This window comes from Hyperolius riggenbachi, chromosome 6 (assembly GCF_040937935.1).
Source record: "Hyperolius riggenbachi isolate aHypRig1 chromosome 6, aHypRig1.pri, whole genome shotgun sequence".
Classification (NCBI taxonomy): Eukaryota; Metazoa; Chordata; class Amphibia; order Anura; family Hyperoliidae; genus Hyperolius; species Hyperolius riggenbachi.
In genome coordinates, this window is record NC_090651.1 from 90,558,167 (window position 1) to 90,577,277 (window position 19,111).

General features: G+C 42.7%; 1 protein-coding gene across 5 annotated transcripts in view; it reads right to left on the minus strand.

Moving 5' to 3' along the window:
* SEC16B (SEC16 homolog B, endoplasmic reticulum export factor) overlaps nt 1-19,111 on the minus strand; it is a 391,505-nt gene that overhangs the window by 24,490 nt on the left and 347,904 nt on the right. For all 5 annotated transcript variants that reach the window (XM_068239647.1, XM_068239646.1, XM_068239648.1 and 2 more), the window contains 2 exons: nt 16,171-16,250; nt 16,011-16,091 (listed from right to left, as the gene is read on the minus strand). In XM_068239647.1, the coding sequence (XP_068095748.1) occupies nt 16,011-16,091; nt 16,171-16,250 (161 nt within the window). The remainder of the gene's footprint in view (nt 1-16,010; nt 16,092-16,170; nt 16,251-19,111) is intronic.

The window sequence follows — 19,111 nt, forward strand, 5'->3', positions numbered from 1 at the left end:
CCCATTGTAAAACTTGCATCGGGGCCCACACCTCCTTAGCTACGCCACTGGCTGTACTGACCCTTAGATCAGTGAGTTCAAAAGCACAGTTTACATAAGTTTTGGGCTGGACATTTATTGCTGTAACAGTGTATGGATACAGCAGCAACGTGTCATTCGTTACTAAGCCTTATTATAGGTTTTGCCCTTCTACTGTACTAGCGAAAGTGCTTTGATTAGTCAAGATCAGTCTCATTAAGGAGTGTATGAGCAATATTAGACAATTGCCAAAAACATCAAGATGTAGCCAGGACCTACACTTAAGCTAGCCATACATCTAGCGATGATGGGCAGATTTGACCAAGAGACAAATCTCTTTTTGATCGAATCTGATTAGAGAGAGATCTGTTGGCTGCCCATATACAGCAGGCCGATTCCCAAGCAATTTTATGCTGAAATAGTTTAGGAATCGGCCTTGTGACGCTGCATCTGCTGCCTCGCCATCCCGATGCTGTCCCCCCTAAAGTCACATGCACCCCCCAGAACCCAGTGCACTATACTTTACCTGTCCGTGTCCGCTGCTGGCTCCGTGCTCAGTCTGCACACATGCGCCCCACAAGGTTGCCGGTGTGTGTTTGGGCACGAGTGGGATGTCACTAGTTCCTACTACTTCCTAGTATTCATGCTAAGTTCTGTAGTCACACTTACAATGACACAAAGGCACTGTTCAGTAAGATATCACTGCTATGCTCTGGCCTGTCCCCTCAGAGATTTCAGTGTCTTTGCCATGGGTCATAACTACGATACCATTATGTGGATCATGCTCTTAGAGAGGCTCTGGATTGTGCAGCATGGTGGCATAGTGGTTAGCACTCTTGCATTGCAGCGATGGGTCCCTGGTTCAAATCCCAGCCAGGGCACTTTCTGCATGAAGTTTGTATGTTCTCCCATGTCTTTGAGGGTTTCCTCTGGACACCACAGTTTTCTCCCACACCCCAAAAACATACAGATACGTTAATCGGCTTCCCCTAAATTGGCCTTAGACTATGATACATACCTAGACACATGACTATGGTAGTGATTAGATTGTGAGCCCCTCTAAAGGACAGTTAAGTGATAACACAATATACTCTGTAAACAGCTGCAAAAGATGTAGGCACTATATAAATATTAAATAATAATAATCATTGTCTGGGTGCAGAGGTTCTATGCTTGCACTGAGATAGCTACTTGCATCCTGGACTATGGTCTATCACCATGCACATAAGAGGAGTAATGCTGAACTGAGGAGAGGGTGGGAGACATGATATGGCCTATGAAGATGGCCTTCTGTAAACCTTCTGACAGTGCAGTTGCAGAGCATAATCAGTCAGCCGCACTTCAGATGTATATTTATACTGCCCTACACACTATGCATCTTTTAACAGTGTAGAGAGGGAGTCAAAGAACATGTCAGTGGGTCCTTAAACAATAACCAGGCCTTAGGCAGCTGCATTCATTGCCTCATGGCTGATCTGGTCCTGGTCAAATGGCAGCATCAGAGGCAAAAATACTGAATCAGGGATTATGCTTTGGAAAACGTTGTAGATGGAACCTTGGGCAAATGTCTAAATTGCCAAAAGCACAAAAGAAAGATTGACAAGCTGTTGAACAAAATAGTTCCTTAAACAACTTTAACACGAAAAACAAAAAGTTAAAGACTTCTGCAAGGATTTTATATGTTTGCTCCTTGATATGTTTAAGAAGACAGCGAAGCAAAAAAAAAAAAAAAAAAGTATGATTTAATGAATTGAATGTGTGGTACGGATAATTAATAGAACATTAGTAGCAAAGAAAAAAGCCTCATTTTTTTTCAGTTGTATCGCTTTTAATAACATTGCATCATTTTCTAATATTTTCAGTTTACAAACCACACTCTGTATTTTAAACTATGAAACAGAGCAGAGCTAATGACCCTTTGAACTCCCCTGCAGTAAAACCTTATCTGAAGCTGATTCTCACTGTTTCTTTGATGTATAAGTGCTTCAGAAAATAGGACTGTCTCCGACCCAAGTTGGGTCAAAGAAGCTCTTTTGCATAGATAACTGAAGTTTCTCAACTCTTCCTGGACTGGAAAACAATATGAGACTCTATTCTTTGCTGCTAATTGTGAGGATCCGCGTGGCTGCCTGCGCAGGCAGGCAGCCTTTTGACCACTGTTCAGGTCTGCATTCTGCAGGTCTCTGGAAGAGAAACCTTTTGTCAGTTGTGCAGCTTGCTGCTGAGGAATTTGCATTTGTTTGTCATGCAAATTGCCTAGCCACATCCTTTGTGGGCTTGCTCTATAAAGAGCTATGTTTCCCACAGTAAGTTGCTGGTCATAAGAGTTAGTTCCTGTGTAACACTCGCCTGGAGTGTCAGCCTTGCTCTTTGTTGAAGATTAGCCTAGAGTAATTCTTGGAACTGCACTAGGCAGTTTCCCTAGTGCAGTTAGGATTGCATATCTGTTTTGTTTGTCTGTTGCGATTGTCCTGTCCCAGCGGTGGTCAACAGGAAATCGTTCTGTGTGTCTGGGTGCTAACCGGAACAGCGGTTGTTACTGGTAGCCCCTTCTGATCTGTCTGCCTGGATCGCACTCGCCTTGCGCTAGTGCTGTGGATCCTATCTCTCGTTTATTCCTGCTTTCGTGTATCTGTCTTGTCTGCTACGAACGCTTGCTGGAGGCTCGGTGAGGTAACCGTTAAGCAAGCGCTCGCGTCCTCTGTTTTATGTTTGTTTGTCGGTGGTTAGTTAGGCGTGCTTGTCTCTGCTGTGCTTATCACGCGGGGACCGCGCACAAACGCGTGCACTGTTGCGAATGAGTGCGGTGTTCGCGTTTAGCTAGCGTTTGTTATTTTCCTTATCTCCTCATTGTATGATTTGCTGTGCCTTTGCTACTCTCGTGCTCTGCCTTGCTGTAGCCTTGTGTCACCTCTGGCAATCGCCTCTCCCGTGATTGCGTTCCTACTTCATATCTGCTGTTGTGTGTGCACCGTCGCGGGTTGGCGACTAGTTTGGTGTACACACATACAATCTGTCGCTTTGCTCTCTCTCCTTCAGGGCTATCTTGCCCTGCGTTTCTTCCCTTCATGCAATTCCTGTCTGGCGTGTGTGGCAGGGCAGAGGAGCTGTTCCTCTGCACTCCACAGCTCCATCTGTCGACAGGAATTTCCCCCTACAGGTGCATTGCACCTTTTGCTGGGTTCCCGCAAATTCTACGCTTGTGGAGGATTTCCGCAGTGTCAACGCACGTCTTGTGCGCTGATCACGGAGGGAATCCCACAATCGTTACAGTATGACCAGCCCATCCAAAATTCCCAGTGTAGAGGAAATTTCTGATTTGTATGATTTTGTCAAGTATGGGTCCTGTGTCTGTAAGAGCTTTAAAAGGCTAAACTCAGAGACCAAAGCGGAATTTCTCTCTGAATGTGTGAGGTTTTGCCTGAATCCCACCTTTCAGATTACTGATCCGTCCACGTCGGCTCTTCAATTTGCCTATGTGCTCTTAAAAGGCGATTTGTTCACCTGGGCGTATGATGTGCTAAAAAACAATTCTTGGAATGATAATCTATCAGTTTCTTGCAGTGATATTCTCTCACTGGTTTAAACTGCCTGGCTTACCACCTGCTCTGATTGAATGTGTAGCTGCTGATAAGTCAGCTGATCTTTCTCTTCCATGCAAAACCTTTCAGTATGACAATCAGTTCAATGTGTCGGTTGCCACTTCAGGTTTTAAACAGCAGACATGCAAAGTTGCAAAAAAGGGAAAAACTAAAAGACGCAAGCATCTGAATAAAACGCTCCCTATTGATGTTTATAATGATGTTGTTCAGTCTCCGGGTTTTTTTACCCCAATCCAAAGCTTTTGTGGATCCTTTAATAGGCAGAATCATTTCCTATATTAAAGGAGTAAGAAAGTCTATGCATGTACCTGACCCCAACCCATATGAAAGCTACTTAGATACTGGCTTGTTTGAACCTCCATTTGCCTCATGGGAAATCGGGGCCTTGATGGAGGAATTTGATTTTGATTGGAAAGCCTTTTGCGATTTTTACATCCCAAAAAGCGAAGATGTTTTGAATGATTGTCTCGATTCTATGTACCTTTTGATTGATTCCGATGAGTGTGACAGGTGTTTTGTGGATCCAGTGATGTGTGTGTGGCAGACGATTTTGGATGAGTTGCACACACACCAATCAATTGATTCCAATAAAGAGACATCGTTGTCGGATAATTGTTCCTGCCTTTCTGGGGTAAAGCATGTGAGTCGTGACATTGTACGATCTGAAATGAGTGGGTGTGCCACTGTGGTTGATTCCTGTGCGAATCCTGGAGGATTCTCTCCTGACTGCGTGCAGTTTGAATCTGTGCGATCTAATGCCGGTTTCTCTGATGTTCCTGCAGATTGTGATCAAAATGAATGTGCCAGTTTTCTCAAGGATGTGTGGGACCCCTTGTCATTTAGAGACAGATCTTTAAGATCTTCCATCTGTGATCCTGCTATGGGGAAAATTCCTAAATTATGCAGCATCAAAAGTAAAATTAATATGTCTAATAAAATTTTTCCTGATGTTGTCGCTATTTCTACTGCAAATGCGTCTTTATCTCGCCCTGTTCACACCTGTAAGAGCCCGTTGCCTGGTGACAGTTGCTCCAGTGTTTCTGTCCTGAACGCCTTACAGTCTGCCCCGCAGATCGCGGAGGTTTGCGCTATGGAAGCGTCAGTTTCACAACCTGAAGCGATTTTTGATTCGCAAGTTTTGCGTTCTGACTCCTCGGATTTGACATTGTTAGCCGAATCTAAGAGTGAGACAGCGCTTCGGTTTTGCGAATCTGACTCTGAAGCATCTTTGCTGGGTCCAGAGAAAGTTTCTCTGAGCCTGCCCTGTACCATGAATAACAACAATATGATGTATGCTTAAAAACAAGAAGAGAATCGAGAGCCCAATATGGTGCAGTATTGTCAGGTAAATGAAGAGTTCAATACAATTTTATGTATATATATATACTCACAAACACGGGTTACCAATAGGCAACCACTTTAAATGCAGGTGGGGAGCATTAGGACCTGACCCCACTCAGGTTAAGAAGTCGCTCTCTGTAGATAGTAGATGGGGATGCACCCCTCCACCCAGGGTGGACTAGAAGATCAGCAAAAACTCGGTATACAGAGGCGCCAGAGTAGAGTAAAACGTTTTAAAAACCGCTTAAAAGGAGAGGGGGATGTTAAGGTGGACTCACCTCCCTCTTACAAAAAAAGAAAACTCACTTGAGTCTCAATAAAATAGAATTGTCAAGTAATTTATTCAACTCCACAAATGCAACGCGTTTCGCGGGCGTGACCCCGCTTCCTCAGGCAAAAAATGGGAGCACAACTGGAATAAAAACAAAATATACACAAAATAACTACCCACAGAATTGCAACAATTGGCGCAGCAGATAATTGGTAGAGAACACATAAAATAATTGCTACATAAAGCATTGCTACAAAAAAAAAAAAAAAAAACATTTTCCGCCCACATAAACACAGGGCTATGCAAACAAGCTTAGATGTCAGAAATCAAATAGCTAAGGCTTAATGCTCCCAGATTAAAGGAATCATATTGTATGTCTCAAAGTGAAACAGTTACATGGTAGAGCTGGGTATAGGCCACGGTCTATTCCCAGATAGCATATAGAGCTTTATATGGACACAAAAAGGATTAAAATAAACTGCAAGCATAAAGTATAAGATAACTTACCTCAGTGGGTCAAGCAATAAGTTTGAGCGCCTCTGTGTCAGTATGAAGTGAGGCTTGCTTTAAATGGGAAGAGAGGTTAAACTGACAGGACTGAAGTCCAATCAGGAATGTCTGGTAACAGGAAGTATTTGGTAACAGGAGGTGTGAACAACTTTGCACAGGAAGTGAATCTCTCCAGTGGGATAGTTACGAAATCCCCAGCAGTGGCTGGGACATGGGATAACCAGCAATGGCTGGATAGAGTAATGGTCAAGGGCTCTGCCTTTGACACAGGCGACCCGGGTTCAAAACCCGGCTCCACCAGTTCAGCAATTTTTTGTGGCAGCTAGACAATTCATGTAACTTTTAGCCATGGATGTTCGTATAAAGATGTCACTGGGTGTGCACATGTATACATACGGATTCAGGTGTAAAACGGTAAAAATGGTAAAATATAACAGTATGAGTGTTTTTTAAAAACCATATAAACATGCCAACAGTATATAATAAAAGTATACATGAGATAGAGCATAAGAGGCTGCCAATGATAAAAATGTGAACACAATGTTATTATAAAAATGTGGGTAATGATGATATAAAATAAATAAAAAAAAAAAAATAAAATAAAAAAAAAATAAATAAATAAATAAATAAATAAATAAATATATACACATACACATATATATATATATATGTATATACATACATACATACATACATACACATAAAAAACGTAGACGTATAAAAGTAACATCTATAAATTTTGACATCATAAAAGGGGTCAAGAGTAAGAAAGATATAAAAGAGAGGACCATTAAAAGCATAAAAAAGGTTTGGAGTATAGATGGAGCTATTTACCTATAATTAAACACTTGGGAGGTGGGATCAAAATACTTTTTCTAAGACCTCATTTAGCCCTGTTGGTGTTAGGGTTTTGAGGATCTGTATCCACATCATCTCCCTATGCCGCAAAGTCTCAAAAACATTAGTGGTGTTGGGGGGTAGAGATTCAATCAAAGTGATAGTGAATAGGTGTGGGTTGTTTTGGTGATGGGTGCCAAAGTGCCGGGAAACACTGTGGAGTGCATAATTATTAATGATGTTCCTTTTGTGTTGCCCAATTCTGGTTCTGGTGGTCTGGGTGGTCCGTCCGACATATTGCAGTTTGCAGGGGCATGATATTAGGTATATTACATTTTTGGTTTCACAGGTGATGTTTTGTTTGATCGTGTAATGAGTATTGGTGGTAAATGATTGAAAGGAATCTGTTTGGGTTATAAAGGAACAGGCCTGGCAGCGGGACTTTTGACAAGCCCGTGATCCTAGGAGTAGTGAGTTGGTGTGGTGGCTTGGTTCACTGGGTTGGATCATTTTAAGTCTGCTGGGGGCTAATAGGTTCCGGAGGTTGGGAGCTCTCCGGAAGGTAAGTGTTGGATTTTTTGGTAATGTGTTGAGTAGATAAGGATCCTGCTGTAGGATTTCCCACCTTGACTGAAGAATGGTTCTGATAGCACTATGTTGCATACTGAATTTGGTGATAAACCTTGGAAAAAGGGCAGAGGGGTTGGCTGATTGTGTGGGTTGGGTCTGGGCTAGTTGATGGGTATTCATGGCCCTGTGTTTGGCATCCTTCAGGAGTTTGCGTGGATAGTTACGGTCAGTGAATTTGCCTGTAAGTATTCTGGATTGGTCATGGAAGTCCTTAATGTCTGTGCAGTTACGGTGTATGCGTCTGTATTGGCTGTAGGGTGTGTTGGTTGTCCATGGGCGGTGATGATGACTGTCAAAGTGGATGTAATTGTTAGCGTCTACCTTTTTAAAGTGGGTTTTGGTTTTGATGTGGATGGAATCAGTGAACAGTAGGAGATCTAAATATTCTATGGAATTATGGTTATATTGACAGGTAAATTGGAGTCCGGCAGGGTTGGTGTTAAGGAATTCTAAAAATAAATTAATGCGTGTGGGGTCACCTTGCCAGATAAAGATTAAGTCATCGATATAGCGGCGGTAAAAAATTATGTTTGATGAAAAGGGGTTGTCATGAGTGAATTTTAGAGATTCTAGGTAGCCCATTGCTAGATTTGCATATGAAGGGGCAAATGAGCTACCCATGGCTGTGCCTGTTAGTTGGTGGTAATGGTTTCCTGCAAATGAAAAAGCATTATGGTTTAAGATAAATTCTGCACATTGTATTAGAAAAGTCTGTTGGGCGATGGGCATATCTGGATTTTGGTTTAGGAAGAATTTTAGGGCTGTGAGTCCAAATGGGTGAGGTATATTTGTGTATAAGGAGGTGACGTCACAGGTTAACCAAAGGAAATCGGATTGCCAGTTTATATCTTTGAGGAGTTGGATGAGATGTTGGGAGTCTTTTAAATATGACGGAAGTGCCTGAACATGAGTTTGGAGATGTTGGTCAAGAAAACGAGATAAATTGCTGGTTGTAGATTCAATTCCAGAAATAATTGGTCGGCCTGGTGGTTTTATGAGTGTTTTGTGGATTTTTGGGAGAAAGTAAAAAAAGGGTGTTTTGGGGTGCTGATTTATAATGAAAGAACGTTCGTTTTTTGTTAAGATACCGTTTAGAAAAGCCGTATTGATGAATGTTTTAAGTTTATTGTTAAATTCGAAAGTGGGATCATGATCTAGCGGAGAGTAGTGATCAGTGTTGTTAAGTAGTCGGTATGCCTCTTCTAGGTAATCAGCTCTGTTCAGTAGAACCACTCCTCCGCCCTTGTCCGCCGGCTTAATAACAAGGTTATGATTATTCTGTAAGGTTTTGATGGCTCTAGTTTCTGATGGGGTTAGATTTGATTGTTGGATAGAATGTTTTAGGGGGAGTTTTTGTAAATCCTCAAGAACCAGGGCATAAAACGTGGGGATAAAGTTACCTTTGGAGCCTGTAGGGTAGAACCTAGACTTTCCTTTTAATTGAGTTGTAATGTATTTTTCTGTGGCCAATTCCCCTGGATCTATGGAAACAATGGGAATGTTGTCATTAGCTGTAATGATCAGGGTTGTATCAGTGTCAGGATTTTGTTGGTTTTTCATGGCAAAGTGGCGTTTAAGGGTAAGTTTACGGATATATGCATTTAAATCTGAGAAGAGTTCAGACATACTAGATGAATTGGTGGGGCAAAATGAGAGGCCCTTCTGTAATAGTTCTGTTTCTCGCATGGTTAGGGTATGATTTGATAGATTGAAGATGGACTGCATTTTGGGACCAGTGTCATTTAAGTGAAGAATCTGTTTCTTTTTTCTTTGTTTTCCTTTTCCTCTGCATCCTCTTTTTCTGGGCTTGGGGGAGGTCGTTTCAAGGGGACTTTTGGTTTCAACAGGACTCTGTTGCCAATGGGGCTGGGCATGGGTAGTAGTAGGGTATTCTGGGACAGTGAGGGGGGAAGATCTAAAAAAGAGGCCGAAATAGTGCTGGTGGTGTCAAGGTTGTCATCTCTACATGGGCTTGCGGCTTGGGCTGTATCTGAAGGGTTGGAGGGTGTAATTGTATTAGTTTCGGGTGAGATCACTATGTCGGGAGTGTCCACCATGGGGTTTTGAGCTGTTTGGGAAGGATCTGAACAAGAAGCTGGAATTTGTGTTGGTGAATCATGCACACTCAGCTGGGAACCATTCTTCAGTCAAGGTGGGAAATCCTACAGCAGGATCCTTATCTACTCAACACATTACCAAAAAATCCAACACTTACCTTCCGGAGAGCTCCCAACCTCCGGAACCTATTAGCCCCCAGCAGACTTAAAATGATCCAACCCAGTGAACCAAGCCACCACACCAACTCACTACTCCTAGGATCACGGGCTTGTCAAAAGTCCCGCTGCCAGGCCTGTTCCTTTATAACCCAAACAGATTCCTTTCAATCATTTACCACCAATACTCATTACACGATCAAACAAAACATCACCTGTGAAACCAAAAATGTAATATACCTAATATCATGCCCCTGCAAACTGCAATATGTCGGACGGACCACCCAGACCACCAGAACCAGAATTGGGCAACACAAAAGGAACATCATTAATAATTATGCACTCCACAGTGTTTCCCGGCACTTTGGCACCCATCACCAAAACAACCCACACCTATTCACTATCACTTTGATTGAATCTCTACCCCCCAACACCACTAATGTTTTTGAGACTTTGCGGCATAGGGAGATGATGTGGATACAGATCCTCAAAACCCTAACACCAACAGGGCTAAATGAGGTCTTAGAAAAAGTATTTTGATCCCACCTCCCAAGTGTTTAATTATAGGTAAATAGCTCCATCTATACTCCAAACCTTTTTTATGCTTTTAATGGTCCTCTCTTTTATATCTTTCTTACTCTTGACCCCTTTTATGATGTCAAAATTTATAGATGTTACTTTTATACGTCTACGTTTTTTATGTGTATGTATGTATGTATGTATGTATATACATATATATATATATATGTGTATGTGTATATATTTATTTATTTATTTATTTATTTATTTTTTTTATTTTTTTATTTTATTTTTTTTATTTATTTTATATCATCATTACCCACATTTTTATAATAACATTGTGTTCACATTTTTATCATTGGCAGCCTCTTATGCTCTATCTCATGTATACTTTTATTATATACTGTTGGCATGTTTATATGGTTTTTAAAAAACACTCATACTGTTATATTTTACCATTTTTACCGTTTTACACCTGAATCCGTATGTATACATGTGCACACCCAGTGACATCTTTATACGAACATCCATGGCTAAAAGTTACATGAATTGTCTAGCTGCCACAAAAAATTGCTGAACTGGTGGAGCCGGGTTTTGAACCCGGGTCGCCTGTGTCAAAGGCAGAGCCCTTGACCATTACTCTATCCAGCCATTGCTGGTTATCCCATGTCCCAGCCACTGCTGGGGATTTCGTAACTATCCCACTGGAGAGATTCACTTCCTGTGCAAAGTTGTTCACACCTCCTGTTACCAAATACTTCCTGTTACCAGACATTCCTGATTGGACTTCAGTCCTGTCAGTTTAACCTCTCTTCCCATTTAAAGCAAGCCTCACTTCATACTGACACAGAGGCGCTCAAACTTATTGCTTGACCCACTGAGGTAAGTTATCTTATACTTTATGCTTGCAGTTTATTTTAATCCTTTTTGTGTCCATATAAAGCTCTATATGCTATCTGGGAATAGACCGTGGCCTATACCCAGCTCTACCATGTAACTGTTTCACTTTGAGACATACAATATGATTCCTTTAATCTGGGAGCATTAAGCCTTAGCTATTTGATTTCTGACATCTAAGCTTGTTTGCATAGCCCTGTGTTTATGTGGGCGGAAAATGTTTTTTTTTTTTTTTTGTAGCAATGCTTTATGTAGCAATTATTTTATGTGTTCTCTACCAATTATCTGCTGCGCCAATTGTTGCAATTCTGTGGGTAGTTATTTTGTGTATATTTTGTTTTTATTCCAGTTGCGCTCCCATTTTTGCCTGAGGAAGCGGGGTCACGCCCGCGAAACGCGTTGCATTTGTGGAGTTGAATAAATTACTTGACAATTCTATTTTATTGAGACTCAAGTGAGTTTTCTTTTTTTGTAAGAGGGAGGTGAGTCCACCTTAACATCCCCCTCTCCTTTTAAGCGGTTTTTAAAACGTTTTACTCTACTCTGGCGCCTCTGTATACCGAGTTTTTGCTGAACAACAATATGATGTCCAATCACACTGACATTTGTGAGTCCCTTTCTTGTTCTGAGGAAAATGCTGATTCTGCACCCTGTACTCTGGATGAGTTAATATGGTCTTGTTTAGAGTCTCCTGCAGTGTCCCTAGAGGCTTGTCTAGGTATTGCTACTATACTCACCTGTTTTTCTGCAGTTTTGGAGTTGCAAGCTAGTTTGACTGCTACACAGAATTCTGGGTGCAGTGAGATTAAAGTTAGGGAGTCAGTGTGTGTTCCAGTAAATATTCCTGTACATTCCGCTCATGATGATGAAATTCAGTCTCTGTTTATGGTGGAACCTTCCCTGGGACATCTGCCCTGTCCACAAAATAAAGTTCCAGTTTTGCCCTGTAACATGGATAGTTCAGAATCCTTCTCAGAAAACTTGAAAAATGATGTTCCTGAGGTCTTGTCTGATGTCCTGGAGACCTCCGAGTTCCTCCCAAAGGGTGCAGAACGTGCCGGACTCTGTGACCCAGAAAGCCCAAGTGTGCCTCGGTTACCAGCACGCTCAGATGCTTCCTCGGTGGAGACATGCTCTGATATGGCCTGCCTGCTTGCATGCCCAGAAGTGGTCCCTGAGAGTCTTGATCTTGATGGGTGTCCTCGTAATTCTGAATCCAGAATAGTCATTGGTTCCATAGGAGGGCTTGATAGTTCTCCATGTGAGCCTGGTGATTGTTCTGCCCTCTTGGGATCTCTGTGGAGCTTCAAAAGGTTCTGGGAGATTACGGGAGAAATTTTGCTTGGTACCCTGGATGAGATCAGCAGTGGCTTTTGTGTTGTAAGGGGCACTTCGAACAGGTATTGTGGCAGGTTTGGTATTTTCGGACGCTCCTTGGAAGGTGGTGGGTATTGTCTGGAGGGTGTCGATGGCTTCTTCTCTGGTGTTCACAGTCCTGATGGGTGTTATACTGAGACTGGTAGTACTGATGGACATGTTTCGGTGGCGTTTGCTTCCGATGAGGTCGGTTTCGGCTGGACTGACTCTGGAATTGGGCCTTGTCGGGCTGTCCTGACCTTCGTGAGTCTTCAGTTAGAGTCTTTTGCAAGTATCAGGTTGGAGGGTCGTCTGGAATCCGACCCTATTGGGGGGGGGGGGGTACTGTGAGGATCCGCGTGGCTGCCAGCCTTTTGACCACTGTTCAGGTCTGCATTCTGCAGGTCTCTGGAAGAGAAACCTTTTGTCAGTTGTGCAGCTTGCTGCTGAGGAATTTGCATACGTTTGTCATGCAGATTGCCTAGCCACATCCTTTGTGGGCTTGCTCTATAAAGAGCTATGTTTCCCACAGTAAGTTGCTGGTCATAAGAGTTAGTTCCTGTGTAACACTCGCCTGGAGTGTCAGCCTTGCTCTTTGTTGAAGATTAGCCTAGAGTAATTCCTGGAACTGCACTAGGCAGTTTTCCTAGTGCAGTTAGGATTGCATATCTGTTTTGTTTGTCTGTTGCGATTGTCCTGTCCCAGCGGTGGTCAACAGGAAATCGTTCTGTGTGTCTGGGTGCTAACCGGAACAGCGGTTGTTACTGGTAGCCCCTTCTGATCTGTCTGCCTGGATCGCACTCACTTTGCGCTAGTGCTGTGGATCCTATCTCTCGTTTATTCCTGCTTTCGTGTATCTGTCTTGTCTGCTACGAACGCTTGCTGGAGGCTCGGTGAGGTAACCGTTAAGCAAGCGCTCGCGTCCTCTGTTTTATGTTTGTTTGTCGGTGGTTAGTTAGGCGTGCTTGTCTCTGTTGTGCTTATCACGCGGGGACCGCGCACAAACGCGTGCACTGTTGCGAATGAGTGCGGTGTTCACGTTTAGCTAGCGTTTGTTATTTTCCTTATCTCCTCATTGTATGATTTGCTGTGCCTTTGCTACTCTCGTGCTCTGCCTTGCTGTAGCCTTGTGTCACCTCTGGCAATCGCCTCTCCCGCGATTGCGTTCCTACTTCATATCTGCTGTTGTGTGTGCACCGTCGCGGGTTGGCGACTAGTTTGGTGCACACACATACAATCTGTCGCTTTGCTCTCTCTCCTTCAGGGCTATCTTGCTCTGCGTTTCTTCCCTTCGTGCAATTCCTGTCTGGCGTATGTGGCAGGGCAGAGGAGCTGTTCCTCTGCACTCCACAGCTCCATCTGTCGACAGGAATTTCCCTCTACAGGTGCATTGCTCTTTTTGCTGGGTTCCCGCAAATTCTACGCTTGTGGAGGATTTCCGCAGTGTCAGCGCACGTCTTGTGCGCTGATCACGGAGGGAATCCCACAATCGTTACACTAATGTTCTATTTCTTATCTGTACTACACATACAATGCATTATCTCACACGTTTAATTTCGCTTTAGAAATATTATTTGTTCTGTTTTATACAAGGCTCGTCATCTGTTGTGTGGCTGGCAATAAAACATGATTTACCAACACAGATGATAGGCTATTAATAATTCACATGAACATGTAAATGATTTTACAAGATGTAGTTAACTTATGGGAGAACACCAAGATGAGATTACGCTAAAATAACACCTTCAGTAACAACTTGGGAAGCCGCTACATATATAACTACTAAGTTATTGTTTTTTCAACGTACAGCGCTACACTGGCTTGTATGATTTATGACATAATGTAAAATTCATTGGGAAGTACAAAATTCCCATACTTCAAAGAATTTACTGTTCTGTCCTCCAGCAGTTTGAAATCCCAACGCAGGGTGCAGTAATATGATTTGTAACTTAATAAGGAACGTAAGGAGAGGAGAACTGCGTGTCATTCCGAGACTTTTCAAAGTTTTGGCAAGATCAAGGATAGGCAAGAGGTTCACTGTACGGGCAAAACTGTAAACAGGAGTCGTGAAATGACAAAGCACCAACACAAAAAAGACGAACAAACAAAACATATGTCAAAAATAAAAGACATAGAAGAATTGAAAGTTGTAAAAATAAAAATAGTAAAAGTAATTGTAAAAACTGAAAACCACTCTAAACAAACAGTTGAAGAATATACAGAAGCTCATAACATGGCAGCTAGTTTACGTGTGTAAAGTATGACTTTTTGGGCAATTAAAAATCCCCTCCAGGTTAAATGCATATAATGCTATAATGTATGTAAATTCTGTTGCAAATCATTACCTTTTTCTGGTTCACGGAGAAAACTTCCAGACAGAGGTCCTTGGAGGTCATAAGTGATGTTGCAAACCTGGCCAGGGTTCATTCAGACTTTTTTTGATATTAGCTAGTAGCTTAGAGTATTAACAATTGCATGAATGCACCTGCATAGGAACTTTTTTTCAAAAAAAGTGTATGTGTACTTAAAGGACACCTGAGGCGAAAATAAACGAATGAAATAAATTATTGCATCTCTCTTCCTTCTCCTAAAAATGACTTTTTAAGATACTCCACAGTTGTGTTTTATGTTTAAATCTACTTTTTGAGTTTTAACTGTTTTATTGTTTTTGCTCAATGACACATTCATTGAAGTATGTCAGAGCTAAAATCTATGAACTATTGATCCTATTTATCTCTTTCCAGCTCTCAGAAGCCATTTTCTACTAGGAAAGAGTTTTATAGCTGGAATTTCTTATCAGTGAGGGTCACATTGTAGTCACTTCCTGTCTGAGTCAGGACTGAGTCAACCACTTACATACCCGATATTTAACTCTTTCAGGCGAAGAAAGAAAAAAAGGAACACGGCATAGTTATTTGTGTGCTAGGCACTGCACATGCCCATGTCTATCTCATCATGTCACATCGGGTATCCTTTAAAGGACAACTGTAACTGGAGGGATATGGTGGCTGCCATATTTATTTCCTTTTAAACAATACCAGTTGCCTGTGCAGTCACTGGAAACACTTAGGTGAGAAAGGCAGACTCTCTCTCTTGGTAATCTCTAATATTGATTACATGACAGAAAGATTACTCATCTCTAAATATCTGGGATCTATTGTGTCCATTTTTGGGAAAAATAATCACAAACAGTAGTAAGTGTGATTTGAGTTCAGCAAATCTTTGTCCATTTTGGTGAAGTGGTATAGAAATCTTTTAACCTGCTGGACGTTCTGATTTTTTTCGCCCATTTTTTTCACCCAGGGTTTTCTTCGCCCATTTTTTTTTATCATGTTGCTAGCCTAGCGCTAGCTACATGGTTGGCTGCTCCCTGCAGCGTCGCCCCAGCGTCTCCGATCTCAGCATTCTGAATGGGATTTCCTTTAGGGCTTCCCCCATCGCCATGGCGACGAACGAAGTGACGTCATCGATGTCGTGATGTCACAGGGACTCCCGATCCACCCCTCAGCGCTGCCTGGCACTGATTGGCCAGGCTGCGCAGGGGTCCCGGGGGGGGGGGCCTCTTTCGTGTCGGGTAGCGGCGGCGATCCAATTAAACATGCAGCTAGCAAAGTGCTAGCTGCATGTTTTTTTTTTTTTAAATATTCAAATCGGCCCAGCGGGGCCTGAGCGGTGACCTCCGGCGTCTCTGGACGAGCTCAGCCTCCACATAACTCTCCCTTCAGGTTCCCTTTAAGCAGAGCAACACAAACTCTTGAAAACTAAAGTGCAGTATATATGAAAGTGCAATGGGCGCCCTTAAGGAAGTGAAATTACCTGCGAAGGGTTGAACATAGGAACAGCTCCAGGCGGCTGGTTCGTGTGATTCCCAGAGACCGACGTATTTCCATAAATGTCCTAAACAAGCAAAGCGTAAGAATCGTCAGTGAGCAGACGGAAGGTCCTCACCCCGAAGTCCCCAGATCTGATACTTCACCTTGTTCTCCTGCTGACCCCCGATCTCTGGCAATACTGAACTGCTATTGATCTTCTGCCGATCTTCACTCTCTTGAATTCCTGCCAAAGAGTTAGATGATACAAAGGATCTGTGACTTTGCTTTGATATAAGGGCAGCGCTTCTACCTATTGATGGGAGTTTGTGAACAGAGTGTCATTATTTCATTCCCAGCGGTATTAAGGAGTTCCAGGGAGTCAAATCAAACACTTCACACATCGACATCAAACCAGAGTAAGATTCAAGCCTCCGCTGGAATCAGAGACTAATCAGTCCATGTACAATCATTAACATAGTCACTGAGAATCCTGCCAAGAACCCCACAAGTGTTTCATTATACAACTTATATCCTTATATAAAGTGAATCTATAATGTGTTTATGCCTTTTTTACCTTTCTTTTTTTTTTTTATGAGTTTCTGTTAAAGGTTAAAGTGGAACTCCAAGTTAAAATATGGGCTGGATGTTAACCTGTACTTAGACACAAGCTATATTACAGTTGTAAAAAAATACCTTTATCGTCATAAAAGTGGTGTAAAAGTGACCTTCCCAAGATGTAGTGAGAGAGAGCACCTTCCAGGTGTAAAGGTGGCCACTGATGCTCCAATTTCTAGCGAAAAATCGTTAGAGCGATCAGAAATTCTGATCGGATTGGTTGTAAATAATCTCAGTTGATGGGCACAATCGATTACAAATGATTATAAAAATAGTCGTCCGATTGGATTTTCATCAAACCAAAATTTGGATTTTCTTGTTGGTGGTGATAGATAGGCAGCAAAGGTTGGTTCGTTGATGGTGTAGTGAACGATTTTTCTCCCAATCAGAATTTTCTGATAGCTCAAACGATTTTTCGCCAAAAATTGGATCGTTAGTGGCCACCTTAAAGAGAATCCGAGGTGGGGATCTTAGAGTTAGATCTATATACAGAGACTGGGTCTGGCTATAGTGCCCAGCCTCTGTTGCTAGTTGAATCTACCCTAAATTGCCCCTGCACTCTGCACTAGCCCATAAATTACAGCCGCGCTGTCGGGCTCTGTTTACCTTTCTAGTGCCACTCACGCCGCTCCCCCCGCCTCCTGCAGAGCGCCGGTCCCCGCCCGCGTCCCTTCCCTCTAATCAGCGGCGAGGGAAGGGATCGGCGCTCTGCAGGAGGCGGGGGAGCAGCATGAGTGGCACTAGAGTGGTAAACAGAGCCCGCTGCGACACGCTTAGTGTCGCCAGCGCGGCTGTAATTTATGGGCTAGTGCAGAGTGCAGGGGGGATTTGGGGAAGATTCAACTAGCAACAGAGGCTGTGCACTATAGCTAGACCCAGCCTCTGTGTATAGATTTAACTCTAAGATCCCCTCGGGTTCTCTTGAAAGAAAGGTTTACGGTGATTTAAAGAGATGGTCAATGAGATGCAAATAATTCCAACTGGGGGAGGGGGAGGGGAAATCTGATCCTAACACCGCTCCCACCCCTCCCTGCAGGGTATGTTTCCACTAAAATAATGTAATTTTTCAGATGCAAATGTGTGTTTTATGTGTTTTAATGTGAATTCCCATTTTTTTTTTACATTTTCATTTTGCTTCAAGGAGATTCAGGAAGGAAGTCTTACTGACATTACTGATTGCAAACACAAAAACGCACAAAAAATGGGAATGTGGAAACACACACAAAAACAGCATGCGGCATCTGAAAAAGTAATCCTGCTGTCCGTTTTTTTTTTCTTAATGCAAATTTTGCATCTAATAGGAACAGGTACATAGGCATTTATAAGAAAAAAAAGCACACATTCGCACCTAGTGGAAACAGGCCCTTAGAGCGGACCTGAACTCAGATCTTCCTCTCTGCTTCAAAGGATAAGTAACATCATAATAACCTTTAAAGGAAAATATTTCTTAGTTACAGCTTACAGAACTCCTGCAATAAATCTGCAGTGTGTTTATTTCTTGCTTTCTTGGAAGCAGACAAGGGGTTAACATCCCATGTATACATGTTAGCTGTGTCAGCAGAGACTGACAAATTTCTGTGCTGACACACAGGGGCGTAACTATACTTAATAGGGCCCCCCTGCAAAAGTAATAGCATGGGCCCCCCTTGTTCCCCGAACCCCATGCGGGTCACGTGATCGGGAGCTGGCGAATGACAGCAGAGTGTTCTGCTGAGAAGCATCCTCTGGAAGCAGGAAAAAATTACACATGCTCCTGCACATGGTTTTTGTGAGTGAATGGGGAGGTTTATTTGCTAATTGGCTGCACTTGTGGTTGGGGAGAGGGAAGAGAAGGGCCCACAAAGCCTCTGGGCCCCCCTGCGACTGCAGCGGTCACAGGGGTGATTGCTACGCCCATGCTGACACAGCTGAGAGCTCAAATTGCGCTTTTCTCACTAAAAACATACAGGTTTCATTTCTCTCTGTTTACCTTGTATCCTGTGCAAGAGATCTGGGCCACTTTAAGCTCTGTACACACGCTTGGCCGGCATAGTAAAAAACCAGCGATCCCCGATGGTAAGCAATGACTGAGTGACATCAGAGCACATTTGAATTCAGCGATGGCACAAAAATAGTCTACAAATCCAATTGCTAGTGGAAGCATGTAAATAAGGACCCAGAAGTGCATAACTGTCCACACGTAAGTAGTTTCAATGGAGCAATCATTGTTATTGTTCAATACGAATGACTAATAGCGATTATTGTCCAAACAGATCGTTCATTTTGAGCGACAACAGTCGAGCGTGTGTATGGGGCTTTAGGGACAAACAGATAACTGTATTGATGTGTCAGTAATGCTGTTTTCACTTTTTGGTGATAACTGCCTTATTTAAAGGGAATGAATGGCAACATTCAGAACAAGGAAATTCTGTTGACCTCACAGGAGTCATTTCACTTGTGTGGCCCAAGCCTGAGGGCAAACAGAAGTGAGACAACAATCCAGATAGATAA